Source organism: Carcharhinus amblyrhynchos, chromosome 15 (genome assembly GCF_965287045.1).
Source record: "Carcharhinus amblyrhynchos chromosome 15, sCarAmb.v2.hapA, whole genome shotgun sequence".
NCBI classification, from domain to species: Eukaryota; Metazoa; Chordata; class Chondrichthyes; order Carcharhiniformes; family Carcharhinidae; genus Carcharhinus; species Carcharhinus amblyrhynchos.
In genome coordinates this window covers 77,244,526-77,262,987 of record NC_137338.1, presented here as the reverse complement: position 1 = coordinate 77,262,987, position 18,462 = coordinate 77,244,526, and the positions used below count along the sequence as shown (strand labels likewise).

General features: G+C 52.0%; 1 protein-coding gene across 2 annotated transcripts in view; it reads right to left on the bottom strand.

The window, feature by feature from the left end:
* The window catches only part of hcfc1b (host cell factor C1b), a 46,034-nt gene that overhangs the window by 7,333 nt on the left and 20,239 nt on the right, over nucleotides 1-18,462 (bottom strand). The window contains exons 13-23 of one of the 2 annotated variants that reach the window (XM_080204274.1): nucleotides 17,690-17,918; nucleotides 15,490-15,632; nucleotides 14,137-14,278; nucleotides 11,590-11,789; nucleotides 9,178-9,442; nucleotides 7,990-8,150; nucleotides 6,968-7,331; nucleotides 5,937-6,251; nucleotides 2,713-2,831; nucleotides 921-1,061; nucleotides 442-627 (exon numbers count right to left, since the gene is read on the bottom strand). In XM_080204274.1, the coding sequence (XP_080060400.1) occupies nucleotides 442-627; nucleotides 921-1,061; nucleotides 2,713-2,831; nucleotides 5,937-6,251; nucleotides 6,968-7,331; nucleotides 7,990-8,150; nucleotides 9,178-9,442; nucleotides 11,590-11,789; nucleotides 14,137-14,278; nucleotides 15,490-15,632; nucleotides 17,690-17,918 (2,265 nt within the window). The remainder of the gene's footprint in view (nucleotides 1-441; nucleotides 628-920; nucleotides 1,062-2,712; nucleotides 2,832-5,936; nucleotides 6,252-6,967; nucleotides 7,332-7,989; nucleotides 8,151-9,177; nucleotides 9,443-11,589; nucleotides 11,790-14,136; nucleotides 14,279-15,489; nucleotides 15,633-17,689; nucleotides 17,919-18,462) is intronic. The other variant, XM_080204275.1, reaches the window with a different exon arrangement.

Below are 18,462 nucleotides of genomic sequence, written 5' to 3'. Positions count from 1 at the left end.
CAGGCTTTTACTGTCTGGAGTTTCAAAGAACAAGAGGCAATCTCATTGAATCATTCAAGATTTCGAAGTGGCCTGAGAGGGTGGACACGGAGACCTTGTCTCTGCTGGTCAGGGAATCTAAAACCTGGGTGGAGAGAGACAGCATCAGGGTAAGGCAAAGGAGACGATTGTTTAGGACAGAAAAGAGGAACAATTTCTTAACTCAAAGGAATATGAATCTTCGGGATTCTCCACCCCAGGGGAACATGGGGGGAATCCATCGTCAAAAACATTTGAGGCTGGAATTAGGGAATTGAGGGAATGCTTGGGAAAGCGGAAGCCCCAACATGGTACTGAATCGCACAGCACGATTAACAGACCATCTGGTCTAGCCCTGTGCCAATTTGTAATTTTATCTCAGAGCAATCGCCGGGGAGGCTCCTGCATGGATGGGGTTTTTACCTTGCTGATTTTAATGGCACAGGGAGCTCCTGGGAAGCCCGGCAAGCAGGTTTTGAATGCGGAGATCTCGCTGAATGGCCCTCGCCCGCAAGCATTGATTCCCGCGACACGGAATTTGTAGGCGGTGCCCGGCTGCAGTTCCTGCCGTTTTAAATGGCTGTGGTCCAGAATCGGGGCAGCATCATCCTTCATCAGGGAAAAGGAGAAACAGCACACCAAATAAAATTCATTGTACACTGGGGGTCAGTGCTGAGGGAGCGCTGCACCATGGTGGGGGTGGTCAGTGCTGAGGGAGCGCCGCACCGTGGGGGGGGGGGGGGGGGATCAGTGCTGAGGGAGCGCCGCACCGTGGGGGTCAGTGCTGAGGGAGCGCTGCACCGTGGGGAGGGGTCAGTGCTGAGGGAGCGCCGCACCGCGGGGAGGGTCAGTGCTGAGGGAGCGCCGCACCGTGGGAGAGTTAGTGAAGGTGTGGTACTCACATCTCTAGCCGGCGTGCCTTCGGGTGGAAGGTGGTAGTGGGTCACGATGGTCGATGTCCCCTTGATGACGCCAACATCGACCCACTGGTTCAGGTCCTTCTTGACGGGGGGCTTGGGGGTGGCGGGGGCTGCATCCCGCTTCTGTGGGGGGTGGGGAGGGAAGGGGAAGCAGTCAGCTACGTAAATAAAGCTCTTTTTTCGTTTGCAATTACAAATTCCCCGGTCCGAATCCTCGCTGCAGTGACACAGCACCGTGTTACTGAGGGTGGGCAGCTTGTCCAGCTTGAGCTCAAAAGCCAGGAACCAGGCTGTTCAGCTCAGCTGTTGGAGGCTGACACTCCACACAACCCTCCCCTCGCTCCTTCCTCGCCCCATCAGCAGTGACTCCCCCCTCCGATTCCCAGTTTTGCATCACTGTCTGTGTGGAGTCTGCACATTCTCCCCATCTCTGTATGGGTTTCCTCTGAAAGACACGCTGGTTAGGTGCATTGGCTGTGCTAAGTTCTCCCTCAGTGTACCTGAACAGGTGCCAGAGTGTGGCAACTAGGGGATTTTCACAGTAACTTCATTGCAGTGTTTCTGCAAGCCTTACTTGTGTCACTAATAAATAAACTAACATAGATTTAAGAGATTTAGAGAGGATTTGAGGAAAGACCTTTATGAGAGGGCATTCAGAGCCTGGAACTCTCCGCCTGAAACAGGGGGTGGCGGAGGCAGAGAGCCTCATACCACAGTGCCAAGTCACACATGGCTATGGGCCAAGTGCTGGTAAATGGGATTTGAATAGTTGGGTGGTTTGTCTTTGACCAGCTCAGGTGTGATGGGCTGAAGGGCCTTCCTCTTTGCTGGTGACGTCTCTGACGGTAACCGCTGCAATGTTGAGTTTGTGAAGTTGGAATGTGATGTTGCTGAAGACAGAAGTTTAAAAATGCGAGGGGGGAAGAAAACATTGTGTGGTCCCTTTAAAATCTGGTGCTTGGAGATTTCAAATGTAGGTGCATGTGGGGTCCCAGACTGAAACATCTGTATCAAAAAGTCAAGCAGTCGTCTTGACAAGACAATGTGTTGTCGTTTGAATTTAGCCTAATCAATTTAAAGTAGACAATCAGCTACCAAGAACCTATAAGATTTGAATTTGATGATGTTGACAACACCAGACTAATCCTATTGTAGGAAAATTGATCTGTCATCACAAGTGTACGCAGGGGGGAAACAGGAGAGCAACTGAAGATCTCTTGAGCCTCAAGAGGGAGAGAGCAGCTCTCAGCTCTGCCAGCTTCAGATATCTCTTAAGAGAGCACATCATCTAAGCAGTGAAAGTACTAAGTCAAAAAGGACTCTCAGAGGAATCAACAGAAGAGATCTGAAAGTTTCCAAAAGCCACAAAACCTGGTTGTATTTTTTTTTGAGAATGACTAAATTCTGTTATTACTTTTTCAGTTAATGAATGGCCCTTGTATTTATTTGAACAGCATTCCGGTAGAATCTTATTTTATTCGGTATGTCACTTGTTTAGTCAAAGTTCCTGGTTAGTTAAATAAATAAATTGTTCAGTGTTCATTTTAGAGTGAGTGTGGAGTGTTTCTGTCGTTGCCCACTAAATGTTAAAGACAGTTCACACCTTCCCACACACTTAACAGATCACGGGGCAAGGGATTCCTGTTTGGGGAATTTGGCGTGGCTTCTCAAAAGACAGTCAACACCTGTGTCATAACATAACCAACGCACAACAGGTTCCAACACATCATCCTTCCTCCCCTCTTGACCACCCCCCCAGCCCCGAGCAGCTTACCACAGTGGAGGATTCAATCCCATTTGCTACTTCCGCCAAGGCTGCTGCCGCCTGCAGCTTGCCGGGACTCGCCGCAGAAACCGGCTGCGGAGAGGCGAGAGAACTGGACGGTGCCAAACCTGTGGGGGGTAAAACCACGAGACAACCCCTGGTGAGTGCAGACCTGAGTGCAACCCTGCGTTCTGATACCAATTAAACTCCTCCTGGAGGAATAATCACCCCCACCGCACCCCCCCCCCCCCCAACCAACGACTGCACTCTCCCAGTTGCTGGCACACGGAGTCACATTTGGGCTCTGACTGGATTAAGGATGGACGGTGCCCTCCCTGGAAGGGCCATTTATAAATGAGGTGCAAGTTTCCTGACAATCTACCACATGTCCGGCTGCAAGAGACGCACATTGCCGAAGCTTTGTGTCTCACACTTGTCATGAGAAAGGCGAGAAAGCCAAATCTCAAACAACTATTTATACTGTGGGAGAACAGGTTGGTAAGTTGAATCTGATTGCTTTCTGCACAGCAACACCTCAACCAACGTGGAACGATAGGTTCCCGGAGCTCAAAAAAGGTGCAAGGATTGAACAAAAACAAAAAACAGAATAGCATAGGAACAGGCCCTTTGGCCCACATTGATCATGATGTCCTAACTCAACTGAAAAAAAAGCCTTCTGCCCTTACTCGGTGTGTATCCCTCTATTCCCTCCCTATTCATGTACCTATTTAGATGCCTCTTAAATGTTGCCTATGTGCCTGCTTCCACCACATCCTCTGGCGGCGCGTTCCAGACCCCCACCATTCTCTGTGAAAAACTTCCCCCGCACATCTCCTTTAAACTTTCCCCCTCTCAATTTGAACCTTTTCCAACTTGTAATTGACACTTCCACCCTGGGGAAAGCCTCTGACTATCCACCCTGTTTGTCTCTCATCATTTCGTAGAACTCTTATCAGGTGTCTCCTCAGTCTCCATCTTTCCAGTGAAAATAATTTAGTTTATTCAACCTCTCCTCATAGCTAACACCCTCGAGACCAGGCAACATCCTGGTGAACCTTCTTCGCACTCTCTCCAAAGCTTCCGTGTCCTAGTGCGGTGACCAGAGCTGCACATGATACTCCAAATGTGGCCTAACCAAGGTTTTATGTAGCTGCAACATGATTTCCCAACTCTTGTACTCAATGCCCTGGCTGATGAAGGCAAACATGCCATATGCCTTCTTCATCACCTTGGCCACTATTAGGGAACTGTGGACCTGCACACCCAGATCCCTCTGCGTGTTAACGTTTCGGAGGGTTCTGCCATTTACAGTATAATTCACACCTAAATTTGATCCTCCAAAATGCATCACTTCGCATTTCTCTGAATTAAACTCCATCTGCCATTTCTGTGCCCAAGGCTCCAACCTATCTATATCCTGTTGTATCCTCTGACAATCCCCAGTACTATCAGCAACTCCACCAACCTGCAGGTAGGACAGCACGAGACAACCGACATATTGCTATTATTTGCAGAGGATGGTTCCCTGTGTATGAATGTATAGTGCTTTGAGCATGTATAAATGGGCTATGTTATGACCGCCAATTAATTTAATTGGCTATTATTGTTGTCCCCGCTTTGCCAATCACAGTTGACTTGACAACCCAATCAGTGCCCTTTTCTCTTGTAATACAGTCTGTGAGAGATTGAAATTTTGACACTCGTGCTTCCCCTGATGAGTATGAAGCAAAAAGGCAACATGATTTGGAAGAGGGAACTGAATGTATTATCTCCAGATTTGCAGATGATACAAAGTTGGGCGGGAGGGTGAGCTGCGAGGAGAATGCAGAGATGCTTCAGTGTGATTTGGACAGGCTGTGTGTGTGGATTTCTGTATGGCAGCTGCAGAATTATGTGGATAAATGTGAGATTATCCACTTCTGTAGCAATAATAAGAAGACAGATTATTTGAATGGGTGTAAATTGAGAGAGATGGAAACTCACCGAAACCTTGGATCAGTCGCTGACAATAAGCCCACAGGTACAGCAGGCAGTAAAGAAGGCAAATGGTGTGTTGTCTTCCATAGCGAGAGGATTTGAGTACAGGGATAGGGATGTTTTGCTGCAATTGTACAGAGCATTGGCGAGGCCACACCTGGAGTATTGTGTGCAGTTTTGGTCTCCTTATCTGAGGAAGGATCTCCTTGCTATAGAGGGAGAACAGCGAAGGTTTACCAGGCTGATTCCTGGGGTGGCAGGTCTGTCATGTGAGGAGAGACTAAGTCGGTTAGGATTGTATTCACTGGAGTTTAGAAGAGTGAGAGGGGATCCCATAGAAACTTATAAAATTATAACAAGATTCAGAGAGGATGTTCCTGATGATGGGGGAGTCCAGAACTAGGGGTCATAGTTTGAGGATAAAGGGTAAATCTTTTAGGGCTGAGGTGGGCAAAAATTTCTTCACCCAGAGGGTGGGGAATGTGTGGAATTCACTCCCACAGAAAGTAGTTGAGGCCAAAACGTTGTGTGATTTGAAGAAGAAATTAGATATCGCTCTTGGGGCTAAAGGGATCGAGGGATTGGGGGGAGGGGGCGGAAATCAGGATATTGAATTCGATGATCAGCAATGATTAAAATGAACGGAGGCAGGTTCGAAGGGCTGAATGACCCACTCCTGCTTCTAGTTTCTATGATTCTGTAACACGTCTCTCCATTCAGTAAAGAAGAGCTGGGCATGAGGGAGCGGGTGACAAAGAGCAACAAAAGCCAGTGACAAAGAACGAACAGGATTGGAGGAGTGCAGAGATCTCGGAGGACTGAAGAGTCTGCAGGAGGCTATAACAATAGGGAGGGTTGTAGGGGCTGGAGGGGGTTACAGAGATAGGGAGGGTTGTAAGGGCTGGAGGAGGTTATAGAGATAGGGAGGGTTGTAAGGGCTGGAGGAGGTTATAGAGATAGGGAGGGTCTATGGAGGGATCTGAATGCAAGGTTGAGAATTTGGATATGGAAGTGTTGAAGCACCAGTCATTTTAGAGGCTGAATTCCTGCTGCTTTGTCTGTGGGGGCAGGTGAGCTTTGGTTGAGTCGATGTCTTAGAGGACAGAACGTTGGCTGGGGGAGGATTGGGGCAGTTGAGGGTCCCGTGGTAACGCGGGATGTGGATTCCAGCCAGCGAGAGGCAGTGTAGGTTTGGGTGAGGATGACAGTGGAGTTGGGTACGGGGCAGAGATGGAGCGGTGGAATTGGTTACTTACTCTCGGTGGCTGCCGGAGGTAAGAGTTGGTGGGCGCTGGCACTGGCAGCGCCCAGCTCACCCAGCCCGTTGCTCTCGGCTGCCGGGTCATTGAGGCTATCGGCTGGTGCCAGGGCCTCGGTGGGCAGCTGGGGCTGGCTCTGCCCAGCTGCCTGGAGCTGCTGTTGCTGAACCAGTACCGCCAGGTCCTGTTGAGCCAGCACAGCTAGCGGCAGGGCTGTCTGCTGGGCCTTGGTGGGCTCTGTGCTTAGCTGACCCAGATCCGCCTCCGGCAATGGCTGCCCGCTCTCCGCCATGTCCATCGCCTCGCCAGGACCTGGAAAGGAACCAGAGACGTCAGCACACAAACCGCGAGGCAAATTAATCAGGTCAACTTTTAAAACTAGAACGCTAGCAGGTCAAATTCACCAGCCCCAAACCCCTCTCGCACATAGATGCCAATGGGCCAATACAATTCAAATTCCTGATGTAAGCATGTCACGCTGTCATTCCAAGCTACCAGCATTGGCGCTGCAGTACAAAACAACTGCATTTATTTGACACCTACAACTACAAAAACCAGCCCAAAGTGCTTCATTATCACACTGTATTCGCAAGGTGATGGTAGCTGTTGCGGAGGGTCCGTGCCGAGGGAGCACCGCACTGTGGGAGAGAGTCAGTGCTGAGGGAGCGCCGCACTGTGGGAGGTTCAGTGCTGAGGGAGCGCCGCACTGTGGGAGGTTCAGTGCTGAGGGAGCGCCGCACTGTGGGAGGTTCAGTGCCGAGGGAGTGCCGCACTGTGGGAGGGAGTCAGTGCTGAGGGAGCGCCGCACTGTGGGAGGTTCAGTGCTGAGGGAGCGCCGCACTGTGGGAGGTTCAGTGCTGAGGGAGCGCCGCATTGTAGGAGGGTCAGTGCCGAGGGAGTGCCGCACTGTGGGAGGGAGTCAGTGCTGAGGGAGCGCCGCACTGTGGGAAGGTCAGTGCTGAGGGAGCGCCACATTGTAGGAGGGTCAGTGCTGAGGCAGTGTCACACTGTGGGAGAGTTGTACATACCCATTGCAGCTTGCTGGGCGGCCTGCAGGACAGCCTGCAGTGCCAAGGCCTGTACCTCCTCGGACACTGCAGCCTGTTCTGCTGCCTCTGCCGCCGCTGTCACCGCCAATTCCTCCGGCGTCAGCCCAGTCAGCTCGCCCTGCGCTGCCAGTGTCTCTGCCATCAGCTCCTGCGGAGGGGTCAGCTGATCGGGCGCCGTGCCCTGGCTGCTCTCTGTCGCCGTGGGGGCCGGAGCTGCCTCCTGGTCGACGGCCTGTGGAGGGTCAGTCACTGGATCTGGGGTTGGCACCGGCTCAGAGCTTGAAGAGGTGGGCTGCTCTGTCAGTGTTGTCACATCACCACCTTCTGATTTTGAGGAGACGCCCTGGGGATGGAGGCAGGAGACAAAAAGGAAGATTTCATAAATATCCAACTGTGTAGACAGAGCTTTGTTCTGTATCTAACCCCGTGCTGTACCTGTCCTGGGAGTGTTTGATGGGGGACAGTGTAGAGGGAGCTTTACTCTGTATCTAACCCCATGCTGTACCTGTCCTGGGAGTGTTTGATGGAGACAGTGTAGAGGGAGCTTTACTCTGAAACTACCTCAAGTCCTTACGCTTTTGTTTGTAAGTTCAATACCCTTACCCTCTTGTGTAAAAAGAATCCTGTCAGTGGCGACAGTGGCTATGTTAGTGCACAACTAAATTTGCTATGTTTTTCTCAAGTTTAATTGAAGTTTGAGAATCACATTCTGACATAGAACCGTCAAATAGTGAATTAACAAAGTGGCCTTGTTAAAGAGATCTGTCCAATGGTTGTTCTGAAAGGGTATTAATTCTCGAAGCTGGAAACTGAGCTAACTTTGCAACTGAGGAGTGAGTCATCAGTGCTCTATAAGAAAAAATGGGTTTGTGAAACATGTGGGGGGAGGGGCGTGGAGGGGTAACAGTGGAGGTGAAAGCCTGTCAGTTGTTGGGGTAAACAAACCTACACCCTGATCTCGAGCAAGCCCAAAGGGATCAGAGATGCCGACACTCACTCACCGGGATGGAGGGGCCAGGTACTGGGGTTGACTGCGTCACAGTGGTGTTGGCTCCGCTCTGTGCTGCAGACACCGTGGTCGCTGTGTTTGTTGTGCCAGCTGTTGCCGTTTCCCCGTGAACTGTCTCCGGGAGGCCCTGTGCGTTGGTGGGCGGAGGCTGGACTGCGGAAAAGAGGTGAGGTTATTTGGGCACAGGCAGATGGATCCCCCCCCCCTACACCGGGAGCCGACCCACACAGCAGTGAGGAGCCCAGGAGCTAGGGTGCCACAAGGGTCACCCCCTCACCATCACAGCACCCAATCCTGTGGAGAACACCTGGAATCACTTCGGACAGACTGAAGCAAAGCGCAGCCTTTTCCTCTCAGACAGAACTCGGTGTAGCAGAATAAGCCCAAAAAAACAGAAATCAGACCGCGGGAGGGTCAGCGCCGAGGGAGCGCCGCACCGCGGGAGGGTCAGCGCCGAGGGAGCGCCGCACCGCGGGAGGGTCAGCGCCGAGGGAGCGCCGCACCGCGGGAGGGTCAGCGCCGAGGGAGCGCCGCACCGCGGGAGGGTCAGCGCCGAGGGAGCGCCGCACCGCGGGAGGGTCAGCGCCGAGGGAGCGCCGCACCGCGGGAGGGTCAGCGCCGAGGGAGCGCCGCACCGCGGGAGGGTCAGCGCCGAGGGAGCGCCGCACCGCGGGAGGGTCAGCGCCGAGGGAGCGCCGCACCGCGGGAGGGTCAGCGCCGAGGGAGCGCCGCACCGCGGGAGGGTCAGCGCCGAGGGAGCGCCGCACCGCGGGAGGGTCAGCGCCGAGGGAGCGCCGCACCGCGGGAGGGTCAGCGCCGAGGGAGCGCCACGTGAGGGTCAGCGCCGAGGGAGCGCCACGTGAGGGTCAGCACCAAGAGAGCGCCGCGCCGCGCGAGGGTCAGCGCTGAGGAAGCGCTGCGTGAGGGTCAGCGCCGAGGGAGGGTCAGAGCACTGACGGAGCACCACACTGCCAGAAGTGCTGTTTTTGAATATAAGATATTATACTCAAGGACCTTTGCATTCCCAGGTGGTGCCTGTTATTCCAAATGGGAGAAGGAACGGTGTGTGGGGTGGGTTTTATGACCTGCGTCTGCAAGGCCTTTCCCGAGTTAGCTCACTCACAGCCACGATGTTCACTGCCCGGCAAAGCACCCCCTCACACCATGTCACCACCCTTACCTTGATTGGCACCCATGTTGGCTGTGACAGTGGTGGCAGTGTTGGTGGTGTTGGTCTCCGACGTCTCGTGGGGTGGGTTCGAGCAGACCAGCGGCAAGCTGCTGGACGTCTGCCCCTCGGCCTGTCCCCCATCGGGCACTTGGGTCAGCGAGGGCTGCTCGCTGGTGGGCGAGGCAAGGATGGTTACGGGCAGCTCCTGGATCGACGTGGTCTCAACCCCAGAGGGTGTAGCGATTAACGTGACCCGCGTGGCCTCGGCGCCAGTCTGGAAAGGAGGGGGAAGGGAGGTAAATAAAGGCAGGTGATCAGGTTGACTCTCTAAACCAGGGGGCATATCTCGCTGTGTACTACATGCCAAAGGTCCTATAGAAATGCAAGCTGGTATTGCTAAACTGCAATGCACATGGCACATCGCAAAATCAGGTCATCACCGAGTCCCATGGGGAAATAATGGGACAGTCAGCAAGAGAGCGATTAGGAAGAGAGGGAAGTAGGGGGTGGTGAAGAGCAGAGAATGGCACAGGTGAGGTTTTGGGGAGGAAGTTCCAAAGCTTAGAAGTTCTAGAGGCCGGAATTAGAGGAGTGCAGAGATCTGGGTGATATGTAGGTGGTTGCAGAGATGGGGAGGGTTGTAGGGGCTGGAGGAGGTTGCAGAGATGGGGAGGGTTGTAGGGGCTGGAGGAGGTTGCAGAGATGGGGAGGGTTGTAGGGGCTGGAGGAGGTTGCAGAGATGGGGAGGGTAGTAGGGGCTGGAGGAGGTTGCAGAGATGGGGAGGGTTGTAGGGGCTGGAGGAGGTTGCAGAGATGGGGAGGGTTGTAGGGGCTGGAGGAGGTTGCAGAGATGGGGAGGGTTGTAGGGGCTGGAGGAGGTTGCAGAGATGGGGAGGGTTGTAGGGGCTGGAGGAGGTTGCAGAGATGGGGAGGGTTGTAGGGGCTGGAGGAGGTTGCAGAGATGGGGAGGGTTGTAGGGGCTGGAGGTGGTTGCAGAGATGGGGAGGGTTGTAGGGGCTGGAGGAAGTTAGAGATTGGGAGGGTTTTAGGAACTGCAGATTAAAGAGGCCTCAAACCCCTTTCCAGCTCCCCTCAGAATCTGAGATGTTTCAGTAAGATCCCCTCTCATTCTTCTAAACTCCAATGGGTTCAGGCCTTGACTTGCTCAACTTTTTCCTCATAAGACAAAAACCTCCCTTCACCCCAGAAATCGGCCCAGTGAACCTTCTCTGAACGGCTTCCGATGTGAGTACATCCCTCCTTCAGTATGGGTAAGGAGACCAGAACTGTTTGCAGTACTCCAGCTATAGAAACACCAATGCCCTGTTGGGGCAAGACTTCCTGCCTTTAATATTCCATCCCCACCCCACGATACAGAGTAACATCCCATTTCCCTTCCTGATCACTGGCTGTAGCTGTACACTGGTGTGAAGTTGGGTACAGTAATTGTAGATTGGTGTTTGTAACATTGTAAAATACTAGGGAGAAAGCCTTGCATAGTCTCGTTAAAAAGGTGGCGCCTTTTCTGTGCTTAGAAACTAAAAAAAAGCATGTAGAGTACCCAAAATGAAACATTTGCATCAGAAGACCAAGCAGCAGGGTTACCAAGGCAATAGGCTTTTAATTTTTTTAAAAAAATTCAGCCAATCAATTTGAATTAGGCACTTAGATACCAAGAACCTATTAAATTTAAATCCGATGGTTTTGGCAACCTAGGACCACTCCTATTGTGGGGGATATTGATATGTCATCACAGGTATAAAAGAAGAGGGCAGTGGGACAAAGGCAGAGAGCAATTGCCATCTGCCCGAGTAACAGCTCTTAATTCAGCTTTTACTTTCATTGATGTCTTAAGAGAAAGCGGCATCTTGGTAGCAAAGGAGGAAGAAGAATCAACAGAGAAAGCCCAGAATATCCTGCAAGACACAAAACTTGGTTGTAATTTAGAAAGTGACTAAAACTCTATTTTTTGTTAATGAGTGGGAATTGTATTTATCTGAACAGCATTCCATTAGAATTGTGTTGTATTCGGTTTGTTAATAGTTAACTCGTTCATTGTTAGTTAAATAAATAAATTGTCGACATTAGAGTGTGTGCCGGGGGGTTATTTTGATTTAACCAGGACAAGTTGCTGAAGTGCAGATTGTACCACTTCACACTCACTTTTACAGATGAGACAAGGTAACTCCTCTGAGTGGCATTAGTTCTCGGAGTTGGGGGGGGGCAGGGGGTGGGATCTACCTCTGCTTCATAACAATACTAAGTTTGTACATGATGGAGGCACCCAGACCGCTCTGCAGTGCAACACTGTGGACTTTCCCCTCACCTGAATGATAGTCTTTTTATTCTTCATATCCAGGTGGACAAGTCCGCATTTATTATAGAATGTTGGATATACCTCAGATCGAAGCTGGACTGTACCTGCATTACTATGGACGGGGTGGTGGTGCTGGTGAAGTTGCCCGTCGCTGCCAGGCCCGACTGTGCCCCCGAGACGGTGATGACTGCCGGGTTGATCAGCTGGCTGGAGAAAGTGCCCATGGTGCCGGTGAGGCTGGTGGCGGCCCCGACGCCAGCGGTCCCTCCGAGGGAGCCCGTCACAGTGCCGAGTGTGGTCACGCCTGCGGAAGGTGCGAGCATCGAGAGAGTGAGGAAGAGCAAGGACTAAGCTTGGGGGAGGTTGGGGGTGGGGGGTGAGGAATCCCAGTCTCGCGAGACAGAATGACAGAGAATTAAACCCAGGTGGGGCAGAATCAGAAGATTTGCATCCATATCCCAGCCACAGGGTTTGTGCCACCAGGAAGACAAGGAAATGAGTAGACCAGATGGCCTGTCAAGCATGCCCTGCCATTCAATTTCATCATGGCTAAAAGCTCAGTGGAGTTGAGAATTTCATAGGTTCACAATCTTTTGACTGAAGAAATTTCTCTTTATCTTAGTCCCAAATCGTAGAATGCAGTCACAGAGTCCCAACAATGCAGATGAAAGCTATTCAGCCTATCAAGCCTCGACCGGCAACAAATCCATCCAGGCCCTATCCCTATAACCCCACATATTTACCTTGCTAATCTGACACTAAGGGGCAGTTTAGCACGGCCAATCCACCTAACCCGCACATCCTTGGACTGTGGGAGGAAACCAGAGCACCTGGAGGAAACCCACGCAGAATGTGCAGGCTCCGCACAGACAGTGACCCGAGGCCAGAATTAAACCCAGGTCCCTAGCACTGTGAGGCAGCAGCGCTAACCACAGTGCCACCGGTTATGCTCGCACCTCCCTACACCCCTCCCATTTATCCTGAGATTATTCCCCTCCCCCATGAGTTTAAAGTTCACTGCGCAACAGAGGCAATCTCTCCTCAACCCCGCCAAACCCCCTTCAGAATCTTGCACGTCTGCATGAAATTGTCTCTTGTTTGAAACTCCACAGAATAAAGGCACAATTTACTCAACCTCTCACTGTAGGACTTGCCCCTCCCACCATCCTCATCCTGAGGACCCCAATTGAGTGAACCTTTGCTGTACCAGCTTGTGACGCAACTCTACCCTTTCTTAGGAGGCGGACTGCACACGCAATGTGGCCGTACCGAAACCCGGTGCAAGTATCGCATGACCTCTCTATTTCTGGATCCCAATCCTGGAGTGATTGCCACAGAAGCCACGATCCATTGACTGCCTGCAGAATCTAACAAAGACCCATCAGGCAAGTCAGTGGATGTGGGGTGGGTCAGGGAGAAACAAAATGGTACACGACTGGTAAACTGATGAGTGAGTGAGTTAATTTTGATTGCAAATAATTGAACAGGCAGGACATCAGTGAGACCACACTGTTAAATTTTGGTCCCTTTTTTTGTTCGTTTGTGGGACATGGGTGTCACTGGCTGGGCCAGTATTTATTGCCCACCCCTAGCTGCCTTTGAGAAGGTGGTGGTGAGCTGCCTTGTTGAATCACTGCAGTCCACATGCTGTGGGTTGACTCGCAATGCCGTTAGGGAGGGAATTCCAGGATTTTGACCCAGCGACTGCAAAGGAACCGCTGATATGTTTCCCAGTCGGAATGGTGAGTGGCTCGGAGGGGAACTTGCAGGTAGTGGTGCTCCCAGGTACCTGCTGCCCTTGTCCTTCTGGGTGGAAGTGGTCGTGGGTTTGGAAGGTGCTGTCTAAGGATCTTTGGCGAATTGCTGCAGTGTGTCTTGCTGATAGTACACACTGCTGCTACTGAGCCCCAGATATTCACCATGAATGTTTGTAAATGTGGTGCCAATCAAGCGGGCTGCTTTGCCCTGGATGGTGACGACCTTCTCGAGTGCTGCTGGAGCCACGTTCATCCAGAAGAGTGGGAAATATTCTGTCACACTCCTGACTTGTGTCTTGTAGATGGTGGACAGGCTTCGGGGAGTCAGGAGGTGAGTGACTCACCTTGTCCAAGGGAAGGGGGGGGTCTATTCAACCTAGAGGAAGCGCGACGAGGGAGAGAGGGAGGGGGTGGTTGTCTCACAAGGAGGTTGAGGAGAACGAGACAATATTCCCCAGAGTTTCCAAGAACGAGAGGCGATATCCTCAAAACACCTCAAAATCCAAAGGGGTTTTGAGAACATCATTACTGGGAGATCCCCCCCTCCCCTCCGGCCAACCTACCCCGTTCTCCCAGAATCCAGGGGTGAGGTCACAGCCTCAGAGTAAGAAGGCGGCCATTTTAGACCGAGACGCGGAGAAATCTCTTCACACCGAGGGTCGGGGAATCTTTGGAATTCTCGACCCCCCCCCAGAGGAAGCTCGGCCGCTGAGTAGATTCAAGAGGGAGGGGGAAGGATTTCCAGCTGCCGAGGGAAGCGAGGGAATGGGAGGGCGGGAAACGTGGAGATGAGGTTCAGCCGCATTGTGTCGAATGGTGGACCGGACTTAGAGGGTCTCCCTCCGGCTCCTATTGTCATTTATTGAAAAACAAAACAAAAAGGAATAAACCTACCTGTGGTGCCTTTGACCACCAGCGTGGTGACAGCAGGCTTCACCGCCGACACGGTAACTGGTGTCACCAGCCGCATGCCACTGACCGGGACTGTCCGAAGGATGGTGCCTGGCTGCCCTGGGGCCCCTTTCAGTAACACCTGCTGGGAAGGAGGGGCAAAATTTAAACAAGAAAGGAAACACGAAAGCACCAAACCAAGTCCTCCCTCACTGCGACCTGTTCCTACCACCACCCTCCGCTCCCAAAACAACAAAACCCAACCAATAACCTCAGTGACGGTTCGGTGGGAACTGCTCTTGGCCCCCACTCGGGATTGTGGGTGCGATTCCCCCCCCACCCACTGTGGGCCCAATGACGACTGGATGGCACTGTGGCCTAACCAGTGTTTTAGAGAGCTCCATCACAACCTCCCTGCCCTTGTATTCTATTCAGTTAAATAAAGGCATGTATCCCCATTTACCGTCTTAGCCACCTTATCTACCTGTCCTGCTGCCTTCAGGAATCAATGGACATGCACTCCGAGGTCCCTCTGTTCCTCCTAGCATCTTACCATTCACTGCGTATGCCCAGGCCTTGTTAGTTGCCCCCTCCCCACTTCCCCAAGGGAGAAGTGTCCTGTGGGTGGGGGAAAGCGCGTGACTATTTTGATGTCTCGATGTGGGCGGCACAGTGGTTAGTACTGCTGCCTCACAGCACCAGGACCCGGGTTCGATTCCCTTCTTGAATCACTGTCTGTGTGGAGTTTGCACAATCCCCTCATGTCTGCGTCGGTTTCCTCCGGGTGCTCCAGTTTCCTCCCACAGTCCAAACATGTGCGGGTTGGGTTGATTGGCCGTGCTAAATAAAAAAATTGCCCCTTAGCGTCATGAGATGTGTAGGTTAAAGGGAATTAGTGGGTAAATATGTAGGGATATGGGGGTAGGGCCTGGGTGGGATTGTGATCGGTGCAGACTCGATGGGCCGAATAGCCTCCTTCTGCACTGTAGGGTTTCTATGATGCGCTGGTTAGATGCATTGGCTGTGCTAAATTCTCACTCAGTGTATCTGAGCAGCTACCGGAGTGTGGCGACTAGGGGATTTTCACGGTAACTTCATTGCAGTGTTTATGTAAACCTACTGATGACAGTAAGTAAACATTAAAATACTTTTCCAAAGGAAATGACACAGACACGGTGGCCCAAACAGCCTGGTCCTGCTCTGAGATTCTGCTCAGAGCAGGACATAAAAGTGTCGACACTCTCCGCTGAGTCCCTGTATTGCTTGCTGTATCTGCGTGCAGCTCTTACCACTTGTGTCAGGGACCCCGGTTAGGCCACCCTTGGTTCGGTGCCGCTCTGCACCACGCGCACTAACCTGCGTCAGTCCTTGCTGCCCCGTCCCTCCGCTGATCTTGGGCACGGCGGTGATGATTTTGGCAGGGCTGTTCGTCCCCGACGTCATCACCTTGGTGGTGAAGATGGTGATCGGGGATTTTATCCCAGTGTTGCTCGTCACGCCTAGGTTAAAAATAAAATATGTCAAGGCGGCCAGCTCACTATCCGGGTATTTGAACATTGCTGAAACATGTTAAGGGCCCGTGACGTCCCGATAGCACCAAACGGGTGCGTCCCCTCAGCTGCCCACAACAGGCAGAGCAGTAATCGTACACAACCAGCCCACTCTGGCAAAACTCGGAACAGTTGGCAGCACAGTGGTTAGCACTGCTGCCTAACAGCACCAGGGACCTGGGTTCAATTCCCAGCCTCGGGTCACTGTCTGTGCAGAGTCTGCACGTCCTCCCCATATCTGTGTGGGTTTCCTCGGGGTGCTCCGGTTTCATTCCACAGTAAGTAGTCTCAAAACACCAGGTTAAAAGTCCAACAGGTTTGTTTGGCGGCACAAGCTTTTGGAGCACTACCCCTTCATCAGGTGAGTGAGGACTTGTGTTTACAAACAGGGCACATAAAAAGACACAAACTCAATTTACAAGATCATTCCTCCCAAGGATGTGCAGGTGAGGTGGATTAGCCATTCTAAATTGCCCCTTAGTGTCAGGGTGATTAGCAGGGTAAATATGGGATTATGCAGATAGGGCCTAGATGTGATTGTTGTTAGTGCAGACTGAATGGCCTCCTTCTGCACTGTAGGGATTTTATGATTTGATGAATTGTATTAAGATGTCCAGGCGAGGGACATGGGCTAATCCAGTACTTTCAGCACCTGTAAATCGAGGGCTGCACACCAGTGTGCGTCACTGGGAACGTAATGACTCACTAGCCCCATAATCACATTTAATTTAAATTTTCCTTTGAAAATTCTGCTGCTTAGTTGCAGCGGCCAATCAAATAGTTGATTATTTTTATATCTGTTAGTTTGGTTTTCAAAGACTAGGGGATGACTGGGACACTGGGCAGGAGAGAACAGCTAAGGGATGGAACAAACCCCTTCCTCAATACTGGTGCCCCACAAGACTATGTCTCAGTCCCCTACTATACTCCTTATACACCCATTACTGTGCAGCCAAATTCCCCTCCAATCCAATTTTCAAGTTTGCTGATGACACCACCGTACTGGGTCGGGGTCTCAAACAACAATGAGGCAGAGTACAAGAATGAGAGAGAGAATCTGGTGAACTGGTGTGATGACAATAATCTCTCCCTCAATGTCAACAAAATGAAGGAGATTGTCATCGACTTCAGGAAACATAAAGGAGAACATGCCCCTGTCTACATCAACGAAGTAGAAATGGTCGAGAGCGTCAAGCTTTTAGATGTCCAGATCGCTAACAACCTGCCCTGGACACCCCCCCATGCCAACACTATATTAAGAAAGCTCACCAACACCTCTACTTTCTCAGAAGACTAAGGAAATTTAGCGTGTCAGCTCCGACTCTCACCAATTTTTACAGATGCACCCAAAGAAAGCATTCTTTCTGGTTGTTTCACAGCTTGGTATGGGCTCCTGCTTCCCAAAACCGTAAGAAACTACAAAGGGTCGTGAATGTAGCTCAATCCATCATGCAAACCAGCCTCCCATCCATTGATTCGGTCTACACTTCACGTGGCCCCGGAAAAGCAACCCCAGCATAGTTAAGGACCCCACACACCCCGGACATTCTCTCTTCCACCTTCTTCCTTCGGGAAAAAGATACAAAAGTCTGAGTCACGTACCAACCGACTCAAGATCAGCTTCTTCCCTGCTGCTGTCAGACTTTTGAATAGACCTGTCTCACATTAAGTTGATCTTTCTCTACATCCTAGCTATGACTGTAACACTAGTACAGTCTCTCCTTTTCTTCTCTATGAACGGTATGCTTTGTCTGTATAGTGCGCAAGAAAGAATTCTTTCCACTGTATGTCAAAAATAAATCAAATCAAAAGATGCACCCAGTGAAGAAAGATTCCTAGTTCTGGCTTCATCAACCCAACTGCCCCTTAGTGTCAAGGTAAATAGGTGGGATTGCGGCTGGTGCAGACTCAATGGGCTGAATGGCCTCCTTCTGTACTGCAGTTTCTATGAGCTCAGACACCCCCATCGTCCCAAGCACTCGCTCCCCACTCCCCATCGCCATTACCTGCGGTTCCCTGCTGAGCCATGAGTGCTGACACTGGGATGGTCTTGATGATGGTGGTGGTGCCCGGCTTGTTCGTGGCATTGGGTGTCATGCTGCTGATGCCCAGGATGGTGGGCTTGGACACAGGGGTGCCGCCCGTCTGCGTGGTGGTGATGATGGTGGTGGGCTTGCCGTCAGCCGACGTGACCAGCTTCAGGATGGTGGCCCCCGGCGGGAGTGGGCCCTTGGTCTGCGATGCCCCCGGCAGCCCGACCGAGAGGGAAACACAGGGTTAGAGCCGGCAAAGGCAACAACCAACAATCAGGGAACAACATTATCAGCGAAGGGAAAGAGAAAGGAGGAAATGATGGCAAAGAGACCGAGACAGAGGCATTCAAGACACATTCAGGTAACAGGTTTAATATGCGAGGCCGCACTGTGGGAGGGTCAGCACCGAGGGGGCGCCGCACCGCGGGAGGGTCAGCGCCGAGGGGGCGCCGCACCGCGGGAGGGTCAGCGCCGAGGGGGCGCCGCACTGCGGGAGGGTCAGCGCCGAGGGGGCGCCGCACTGCTGTATTTCGGATGAGCTGTTGAGCCACAGGTCTGCCTCCGCTCTCCAATGGCTATAGGATTTCTCAGAGCCACATCTGCAGAAAGTGAAGTGGGGCTTCAGCCATGTGACTTGGGGCCCGAAATCTAACTCTTAACCACACAAAAGTGGGTCGTTTTCGCGCTGTGGGATCTTGCTGTGCGCAATGGGTATTTCCTGCATCACAGCTCTTTTAAAAACAGAG